Genomic DNA, 10,720 nt, shown 5'->3' with positions numbered 1-10,720 from the left:
GAAATTCGGAATTTAGCCAAGCAAAGCTAGGATCTGACGGATCAGCATTATCACATACCCCTACCGGGGTTAGTGGTTCAGGAAAAAATTGCCCGACATACCCGAAAACCATTGTCTGACTGGCCGACAGCGAATACAGTACGTCGTTCCCAAGGCGATTGTAGGTTAGGTTCCGTTTGGATGCTTCATGGCTTGGCAAGCGCTCTCACTAAACATCAAACGAATTCTGCTAATTAGTGCTATTTTTGTTTTACAGATACAAACGTGAAAATGCATCATTCAGAATCTGACGCGAAACGGGCAAATTTTTCGGCTCTCAGTCCTATTAATGGAGCCATCGTTAAGACGACGGCTGCCGGAAAGCCAGGAGACGTCAAAAAAATCGTCATTAAAAATATGAAATGTAATGAAATGTGCCCTTTGGTACGCGCAATGATTTGGTGTTGTAATGATTTTATCTTTTGTTCTTAAACAACTTTCCAGCATATCCATCTATACCGGAAAACTTTGAACAGACTACCTGGAACCAGTTACGCTCGGCCGTAGTTGCCATTCAGACTGCTACACCAATTGAGCATTCGCTCGAGTGTCTCTGTCAAGCCGTTTCGCACATGTGCGAAGACAAGATGGACTCGCAGCTGTACGTTAATCTAACAGCGTTAGTCGAACAACACGTCAAGGCCAACATAGTCCCGTTTTTGTCGGAATCGGGCGACAAGCTAGTTTATCTCAAGAAAATGAACGACTACTGGCAGGCACACTGTCAGCAGATGATCATGATCCGCAGCATATTCCTATATCTTGATCGCATCTACGTATTGGCTAATCCTACTGTTCACTCTATATGGGAGATGGGACTAGAGCTCTTTCGGGACCATATTGCTCTCAACAGCTTAGTGCAAGCGCGTACCGTCGAAGGGATTCTCATCCTTATTGAAAAAGAACGACACGGCGACACCGTTGATCGGTCGTTACTCAAGAGCCTACTGCGTATGCTCTCGGATTTACAAATCTATCGTGATGCTTTCGAGCAAAAATTTTTAACAGCGACTAAACACCTCTACCAAGCGGAAAGTCAGACCAAAATGGAACAGTTGGACGTATCAGACTATCTGCAGCATGTGGACAAACGGCTCACGGAGGAAGACGAACGGTTGGAGCACTATCTCGATAGCTGCACGCGTCACCAGTTAGTTGTGACCGTCGAGCGGCAGCTGATCAACGAACACGTGACCGGAATACTGCAGAAGGGATTGGACGCATTGCTAGAAGAAAATCGTCTGAGCGATCTGACGAGGCTGTACCGGTTATTTAGTCGCGTGAAGAATGGCACCACCGAGCTATGCGCACACTTCAACGCGTATATTAAAAAAAAGGGTCGCACCATTGTAATTGATCCCGAAAAGGACAAGTCCATGGTGCAAGACCTGCTCGATTACAAGGATAAAATGGATCACATTGTCAATGTGTGTTTCGAGCGGAATGAAAGGTTTGCCAATTCGCTGCGTGAAGCTTTCGAGTACTTTATCAATCAGCGATCCAACAAACCTGCCGAGCTTATTGCGAAGTACGTCGACATGAAGCTCCGTGCTGGCAACAAGGAAGCAACGGAAGAAGAGTTGGAGCAAATTCTCGACAAAATTATGGTGCAGTTTCGGTTCATTCACGGCAAGGACGTGTTCGAAGCGTTCTATAAGAAAGATCTGGCCAAACGACTGCTGGTAGGTAAGTCGGCATCGGTGGACGCTGAAAAAAGTATGTTGTCAAAACTTAAGCAAGAATGTGGTGGCGGTTTTACATCGAAGCTGGAAGGCATGTTCAAGGATATGGAACTTAGTCGAGATATCAATTTAACATTCAAACAGGTATGAGATCGACCCCCGGCGATCGTTGCAAATTTACTGCATACATTCTCTTCCATTTGTTACAGAGCATGCAAAATTCTGAGCACAAAGAACTACAAAATATTGATCTTACCGTCAACATACTAACCATGGGCTTTTGGCCAACATACCCAGTGATGGAGGTGACACTTCCTCAAGAGTTATTGCAGTATCAGTCAATATTCAATAAATTCTACCTAGCGAAACACAGCGGACGTAAGTTGCAATGGCAACCAACACTGGGACATTGTGTGCTTAAAGCCCAATTTGATGCGGTAAGAATCGCACCGAGAGCCGATATGATCGAGAACACTTTAAAAATGGTTTCTACCTACATACATTGCATATATTTCCAGGGTCCAAAAGATTTGCAAGTTTCACTGTTTCAAGCTCTGGTTCTATTGTTGTTCAATTACAACGTCACCATCCAGTTTGAAGAAATACTTTCAGCCATCAATATAGAGGTTTGCTACCAGCAAAGTTCAGAGCTCAGCGCTGTTTCGTAAAACTGTTTATTTTCTTTGATTCACATATGCACTTTAGACGGGAGAATTGAAGCGTACCTTACAATCACTGGCATGTGGGAAGGCGCGCGTACTTACAAAAATTCCTAAAGGCCGTGAAGTGGAAAACTCGGACAAATTTCAATTCAACAATGAGTTCACCAACAAGCTGTTTAGGATCAAAATAAATCAAATTCAAATGAAGGAAACTGTAAGTCGTACGCCGGAACCATTGGCGGGCCATTTAAATTATCATTGAATGCTATTTTTGTTTGTTCTCTTTCTCCACCAGACTGAAGAACAAAAGGCAACCGAAGAACGCGTGTACCAAGATCGACAGTATCAAATTGACGCAGCTATAGTTCGAATAATGAAAATGAGAAAAACACTCTGCCATAACCTTTTAATAACGGAATTGTACAAACAGCTCACCTTCCCAGTCAAGGTTAGTCAAGGTGGTGAGCCTGAGTATTCCAACAAGAAGCACGTTTTAATCCGATTTGCTCTTTCTTGTACAGCCTGCCGACTTGAAGAAACGAATCGAATCATTGATAGACCGAGACTACATGGAGCGGGATAAGGATAATCAAAATCAATACAACTATGTTGCCTAATTGCCTTGCTGAACTTCGAATGTCCAATTCTCTATTGGCCAAGCAGCCAACACAACATCGAGCTATCAATAAAATCACTTGAATTTCATTCATTTCTATCTACTCGATGCCCATGCTGCAATGCGCCCTCAGCAGCGGTGTAAAAAGTTTGTAATAAATCTGCGATACCATTTTGTCGTACAATTGTGTTTCGGATGTACGGAATCGTAAAGCAATATATAAGTAATTTACTGCTGCATAATATCACACTCATCTTTCTTATCAGGTGCGAGCACTATTGCATCAAATCGTCCATGCACTGCAAACGCTCGCTGTACGAATCTATTTCGTTAATGAGGCTCGTAGTTAAGTTGTTCGGAGTTATATCCTTTCCCAAAAAATTTGACACCAGCAACCGGCTGGGAATACCACCACCGTAGGCCAAACAACCACGGCGATACTTCTCCCCCTGGGATCGGCTGAATGGATCTCGCTGAAAATACGCGTCCCATATCCACGAAGCAATCGCCCTCGACATGAGATATGAGTAATACTTTGCCCCATACCCAACTAAGTGAGAAAAACGCAGTTGCCAAGCAGTACGCGGGACGTAAGGCAGACCATAGTACTTGGCCTGGATTGCCTGAAGCGTGTCGGTAGTGTGCTGATGCACTCCTCCGCCCTCGCCGTGATACGCTTGATCGAGAGCAGAGTAAAATACTTGCAATTGTGTTTCACTAGCAGCAAACAAATGTTTTGATGCGCAAAGTCGCTCCAACATATCTTGAGGCATGGGTTCTTGTGTTTGAAAATGCTTCGCAAAAGACCGAAGCACTCGCGGATCACTGGCGAAATATTCCATCAGTACCGAAGGAACTTCGGCAAAATCGGTGCTGCACCTGGTGCCGGTTACATGTTGATATTCGGTCCTAGCTAACATCGAATGCATAGCGTGCCCCATCTCGTGGAACAGATTATCGACCATCGATGGTGTTAACAGAGTTGGACCAGACCATCGCGGTTGTGCAAGATTTAGCATGACGACAACGATGGGATTTTGAAAGCCCGCTCCATTTGGTAACGCTTTGCCACCTTGTATGGTGAAATGGCAGTCTTGGTTCGGCTTTCCCTGACGCTCGAAAAAATCACAGTAAATGTAACCCAGCAAGCCCTCGGTCTCGTGTGTAACGGCTAACTTGTAAATGTCATGGTGCCAAGATTCTCCTGGCTCCATTGTGGTGTTATTTAGCGTGATTCCAAACAAGCTGCTCATCAGCAGATTTAATCCTTCCATGCATGCTCCTAGACTAAAGTAAGGTGAAAACTCGGATGCGCCTGCTCGCAAAAATTTACGCTTCAGGGAGCAGGTGAAATAAGGTGTATCCCATGCAGCTAGTGGAGCACCACCGCCGGAACCAGATTCTGCCATTTTCATTTGTTGCATAATGGCAAAATCTTTGGCCGCGCGTGGTTGTAACTGTTCGTTCAAGGCATCCAAAAATGAGCCCACCATTTCGGGTGTTTCCGCAGTGCTTGCTTTTAGTGCACGGTGCGCATATGTTGAAAATCCGCAAACCGTTGCGAGTTGATAGCGAGATTTCAGCAATTCCGCAAGAAGATGCTCCTGTCGCTCGTCAGGATGCAAGAAAAGCCTATATGCCGCTTCACGAGCCATATCGTTAGCAGAATCTGCATACAATCCAGATACGAGTACGTTTTCCCCATCAGATGCAAAGCTGAAAAATATTGAATATGTGATCGCAGTGACATTAGTCTCGTATAAATCTTATTGGCAGAGAACATGTGATACATTACATAGGCAAAATGGCTTCAGGTAGGATGGTACGCGGAATGCGCCGAGGATGTACCGCTCCGGCCATAAACTGTTGCCCAAGCTGGAGAATACAATCATTCAAATAGACCACTCGCTTTCGCGCGGCTTCTTCCAAGTGAATGCCACTTTGTTCAAAATCAAACAGAAACAGCCCAGCAACGTGCCGGTCAACGTCGGTGGTCTCTTGAAACACGTTATCCCCATCACCATTGTCGACAACTTGCCTTAGAGAGTGGTACAGTTTCTTGTGTGTATTTAATTTCTCTACGATACCACTGATTGTTATGCAAGCATCTTCAGCTGCAGTACAGTAATTGGCAGCTGGGTGTGCCAAACGAATAAACTCCGAGAGGTCTGCTACTTTACACAAGGTGTCTGAAAGCTCGTCAAAGATTACTACCATTTTCCTCGTACGATTTAGTGAAGTTGCTTCTTCGATAAGATTGTCAGTCCGAAGCAAAGCCTTTTCCTTCAGTACGTAGAATCCTTCGTGAGACGTTAGCTCGGGTATCCCAAAAAGTCCCTACAAGAAAAAATTAAAAGACAAGCGCATTAGCATCTCGTTACGATTATGAAAGTACGAAACTCGAACGATTACATACCACTTCATTTTTAGTGAAATTTATCCGCTTCTCGGGACGAGTATTGAACGCAGTGGTGAGCGGAGACCAAGTGCTAACGAATTTTGCTAAAGAGAATGTTCTTATCCGTAGCAGCATTTTGCGGCTATTAATTTGCTTGAGCATCATTTCTTTTGTTTACGACTAATAGATTGACATTAACTTGATGTTTGATGTGTCAATATTGTCGAAACTTAAGGGCGTTTTCGAAGACAGACAAGAAAACTTTCGACATTTTTACAACAGTTTTTATTTAAAAACAAACGAATTCTAATAGTTAAATGCGTAGTTAAGGCCAGGATTTGTCGGAACTAGTTACCTAAAGAGACATCATAATTTATATGACTCAAAAAAAGTTAAACTAAGCAGCTTTTTTTTTTAATTCAAATTTTGAATGGGCGACGGGCGCAACTGTCTGTGATCGTATGAACTCATTATTCTAAAAGGTTTTATAGTTCACGAAATGCCCGAAATCTCAAGACATAAAAACAGTAATTACTTAGAATTTGTACACAACAAGGACAGCATGTTCCATACTGGGATTTTTCGGATAAAATAAGTTTACATTGCTTTGTTAAGAATTTCAATTCGAAACCATAGTAGATATAAAACGTTGTGTATAGCCCCTGAGTTGGCTCATCGCAGTGTAAGAATTGAGTGTAGGGATTTAAATACACGTTCACAACAAAACTAAAGCTTGAGCAAGTAAAGCTATGCGTAGAAGAAGAAAAGGTAGAAACAAATGTTGACAAGGTGAAAAAAATATAAATCAAAGATGGTGTTGGCTCGGCTGTTTATAATTTTCTTTTTAGCATTAAACTTTTGCAAAGGTAAAATTACCCTTTTGAACCATCAAATGGTAAAAATATTTAAAGAAAAAGCATTTTTGGCATGCTACAGAATAGTTTAGACTAGAAGAAAATGCGTAAATATAACGATAATGATGGTGTTGGTTTGGTTGTTTATAATTTTCGATTTATCATTAAACTTTTGTGAAAGTAAAATTACCTTGATGATTCTTCAAATAATCAAAATAATAAAATGAAATATTTTGAAAGGCTAAAACAGCCCAGTGAATGTCTGATTAGAAGTTGCAGAATTCAAAGTGCAGAATTGTTGCTCGTTTTCTTAGTCTAGACTGAGGCTGTTATTATTTGTTTCAATTTCATAATTCGCTAGGAGATCTTGATGGCAGCCAATTACTGGAAGAAATGGATGACACTGACATAGATATTGAATCTGTTCCCGGCAATCGCAATTTACCTTTGCAAAACGCGATTTTAACGCATCCTAGGTGAGTAGTTTCTTACCCGGTCGCTCCCATCACACGGGTTTAATAAACAAAAATAATACAGCTCCCAATAGACGACTGTTGCTCTTAATGATTGTAACTTAATTATTCCCCTATTAATTGATCCCTTCTACTTGATATCAAATGGCATAAAAGGCACGCAAAGTCAAAGACAAGGATGAAACGCCGAAGGTAACTTTGCACTATCCCAACGATTAGAAATATTTATTTTTTATGGCATGAATAATGGTTTGTAGTACTTTTTTGTTATATGCCCAGCAGCACCATAAATTTCCATTTTCCATTCCACCATTTTCCATTCCACCATGCATATAATCATTAACACACCTTTTCGCAGATACAAATGCTATTCATGCGAGCCACCAGACTGCGCTGATACTGCTGCTCATGGGCACTACTGTCAGAATGCAATACAGTGCTGGAAATCACGGACCCGTGATCCGGAGGGCAACGAAAATGTTCAACGAGGTTGTACCACTGAACACGAACAATTGGCGCTTTATTGTAGCCAGAATCAACAAAAAATCTCCACCGGTGCTCCCGCCGTTGGCCCGAAAAAACGTCACATTTCCGGTACCAGAATGTACAATATAGAATGTTGCGCCGGAGATTATTGCAACAATGGATCCTTTCCAGAGTTACCGCCAATGAAGGGTAAGTTTTCTTTTATAGATATTTCTTCTTCAGGTTAATGAAGCATGCCATTGTGCATAGTATCCAACTCTCTTCCAGTTGCAGATCCATTCGTACTTAAAATGGCTGGAGCCATTTTATTGCCGTTTGGCACTGTTATTATTGTCGCCGCTACAGCTATTTATTGTATGCGTAGGGCGCATCGAAAAAGGATGGCCGCTAGTCGTACAAAATATGATCCTGAGACATATTACACCAATGACGATGTCCTTCGGGCCACAAGCGCTGGAGATAGTACACTACGCGTACGTGCTAGTTGGACGCACTTGCACGAACACTCTCTGGAACATTTCTAATCTACAAAAATACTTCGTTTCAGGAATATCTACAACATTCAGTAACTTCTGGATCTGGAAGTGGGTTGCCCTTACTTATTCAACGAACGCTTGCCAAACAAGTGTCACTGTGCGAATGCATTGGTCGTGGTCGTTATGGTGAAGTATGGCGGGGTATTTGGCACGGCGAAAGTGTAGCAGTAAAAATTTTCTTTAGTCGCGACGAAGATTCCTGGAAGCGTGAAACTGAAATTTATGGGTATGTAGTTGATATAGTTGAATATGTAGCATTTAATATGTGACTAATTTTCTGCTCTGTTTATTTTTCACTTTAGCACGGTCTTGTTGCGACATGAAAACATACTTGGATACGTTGGATCAGATATGACGTCTAGAAACTCTTGCACTCAGCTGTGGCTCATTACTCACTATTATCCACAAGGATCGCTGTTTGATTATTTAAACCGTACTGCCATTACGACGCATCAGATGATAACTATTTGCCTGTCCATCGCCAATGGCTTGGTACATCTACATACAGAGATATTTGGTACCGAGGTTCGCATTTTTTTTAAAATTCGAAACTACCATGCCATCGAATCTTTGTTATTTGTTTTGTGTTGTTTTAGGGAAAACCGGCCATCGCACACAGAGATCTGAAAACGAAAAATGTACTGATTCGCACGAACGGAACGTGCGTTATAGCGGATTTCGGTCTTGCAGTAATGCACAGCCAAACAACCAACAAAATTGATATCGGTAATACAGCACGTGTTGGTACAAAACGTTATATGGCACCTGAAGTTTTAGACGAAAGGTACGAGACGCAACATTCGAAAATGAAAAGTTTAGTCTAGTTTGCTTGCATTAATTGTCCCTATATTTTACGTGTATTTTAGCATTAGTATGGATTGTTTTGACGCATTACGAAAGGCTGATATTTACGCTATTGGGCTCATCTTATGGGAAGTTTGTCGACGAACCATTTCTTGTGGAATTGCTGAGGAATACAAGGTGCCATTTTTTGACTATGTTTCTTCTGACCCCAGTTTTGAAGAAATGCGCAAAGTCGTGTGTGTAGACAACAATAGACCATCGGTTCAGAATCGATGGGCATCTGATCCGGTAAGTTACGCTACCAGTACCAAAATATGCCATTTTTAATTTGCATCACTAATTTGTTACCTTAAATGTTTTTTATATTCCTCGCACCACTTCTTCGTAGTTTCTCACAAGCATGTCGAAACTGATGCGCGAATGTTGGCATATGAATCCCAACGTTCGATTGCCCGCACTACGCATAAAAAAAACCCTTCTGAAGCTGGCTAGTTCCGATGAAGCTATTAAAATTCCAAGTTTCGATGGTGAAGTGATGGTATGATCGGAGGCGGTCGTCGATAGAAAAGAACACTCTTAATTTTCTCTTGTATATAATTTATTATTATATGGAACTGCGTTGGTCGTACATAACCAAACGTGCCATGAAGTGTACGTGCGGACTCTTTGCATCATATTCTAGACTATTACGTGCTTTTTTACACGAATGATAAGATTTAAGATTTTTTATGATAGGATGTAGAAGTGTATTAGGTTTCAAGCTTCAGTTTCAGTTGATTGATTTTAACGGTATTTTAACAAACATCATTGAGGAAGAGAAAGGGGCAACCAAACATTCGAGAAGGGTAAACTTTGTCGTTCGTTGGTAATCAATGTCATCATTAAAATTATGTCTGCTAGGAAAGGTGTAGAATTTAATATGTATCACGTTTTTCATCGCCATGTCGTATATGATTTTCGCGAGGCATAACTGCATTCTAGAAAAACTGACAATTCTAGCAGATTTAGCTTTTATTGAATAATGATTTTCGTAGTTTGAATTTTGTTGTAACAAAAAATTTTATACATGTACATTCTTTAAAGAGGTTAAACATAGAATTTTATTCTATGAAATAGATTAATGAAAATTACGAAGTATAATTGAGAGAATAAAATTGTTTTATCGATCTATCATTCATCGTTTGGACGACGAAGGCAATAATAAAAACACAACAAATACGGGCGACTCCAAGAGCCTAACAATGTGCTGCGGCATATTGCACGAAATCGGCTGGTACTATTACGAATGAAAATCAACATGGTTGAACTACACCAATTTCAATTTCATGGAGAATTATGGATGAAATAAATACAATCTAACGAAAGAAATAAACATCAACAACAAATAAATATAGTCCTGTATATTGTAATAGTCTTGTTTTTTTGTACTGGTAAACTGGCAATTCGTAAATAAGGATAGATACAGTGGGGAAATATCGAGACAAATGCGGTCTATATACTATTTGTAACTGTTGAAATACAATTAACAATGGAACAAGAATTATTATTAAGGACGGTATTAAAAGATTTTAATAAAAAAATACTAAATAATAAAAAAAATCTTAAATTCCTTTTCCATAATCGATTCAAACCCATGTTATTCGCCCTATATGAATTCACCACAATTATATTAATATTTTAAAACATGAGAAACCACTTGAGAATCCTTTTTTTGTTAAAGTTTTCATTGAGACACTTACATTTTTTATGTTTTAATTGTTTATTTTGTTTTGTTCATTCAAAACACTTAATTTTGATCCGTAAAGCTCTGCTGCCACGCTGACAAAAGCTTCAGAAAAACCGAGCTTGAGAAAAGCGTTGGTTGCACGGTAGAGAACATTTTAGTGCAGAGGTAAGGCCTAGTACATTTTTTTTTCTAAGATAACTGATACCTTTTTTCTGAAAATAACTTTTTGATTTCGCACGGTCAGCAACCTGGTCTATAGGGAAAAATATGCTCCATTCTCTACCAAACAAGGTTATCGGTTAAACCAACTAAATTAAACGGTTGTAGGGAGAGTGGAAATTCTCTCCAGCTCTCCTTTGTCAGTGGGTTGAGCAAAGGCTTGATAAAAGTCTCATGTGCCGCAGTGCCCATTTTCCAGCTCACTCTCGTTGCTCTCATGTTCCA

General features: G+C 40.6%; 3 protein-coding genes across 3 annotated transcripts; 2 read left to right on the top strand and 1 right to left on the bottom strand.

The window, feature by feature from the left end:
- Positions 1-270: 270 nt before the first annotated feature.
- On the top strand, positions 271-3,163 carry LOC128723470 (cullin-4A). Its single transcript, XM_053817216.1, has 7 exons — positions 271-403; positions 484-1,865; positions 1,931-2,158; positions 2,240-2,347; positions 2,427-2,597; positions 2,679-2,831; positions 2,905-3,163. Exons 1-7 carry the CDS (start codon positions 271-273, stop codon positions 2,998-3,000), a joined length of 2,271 nt encoding a protein of 756 aa, XP_053673191.1. The 3' UTR covers positions 3,001-3,163.
- A 111-nt stretch (positions 3,164-3,274) lies between these two features.
- On the bottom strand, positions 3,275-5,559 carry LOC128726222 (mitochondrial intermediate peptidase). Its single transcript, XM_053820016.1, has 3 exons — positions 5,416-5,559; positions 4,795-5,336; positions 3,275-4,715 (listed from the first exon to the last, which is right to left on the bottom strand). The coding sequence occupies exons 1-3, from the start codon at positions 5,557-5,559 to the stop codon at positions 3,275-3,277; spliced, it is 2,127 nt and encodes a 708-aa protein (XP_053675991.1).
- A 649-nt stretch (positions 5,560-6,208) lies between these two features.
- LOC128727364 (activin receptor type-1) lies at positions 6,209-10,101 on the top strand. The gene is made up of 10 exons (XM_053821268.1): positions 6,209-6,263; positions 6,613-6,727; positions 6,881-6,916; positions 7,083-7,399; positions 7,460-7,683; positions 7,758-7,972; positions 8,049-8,271; positions 8,343-8,530; positions 8,613-8,838; positions 8,939-10,101. Exons 1-10 carry the CDS (start codon positions 6,209-6,211, stop codon positions 9,092-9,094), a joined length of 1,755 nt encoding a protein of 584 aa, XP_053677243.1. The 3' UTR covers positions 9,095-10,101.
- The last annotated feature ends 619 nt before the right edge of the window (positions 10,102-10,720 follow it).

The sequence above is a fragment of the Anopheles nili genome, chromosome 3 (assembly GCF_943737925.1).
Source record: "Anopheles nili chromosome 3, idAnoNiliSN_F5_01, whole genome shotgun sequence".
Lineage (NCBI taxonomy): Eukaryota > Metazoa > Arthropoda > Insecta > Diptera > Culicidae > Anopheles > Anopheles nili.
This window is presented reverse-complemented; position numbering and strand designations above follow the sequence as displayed.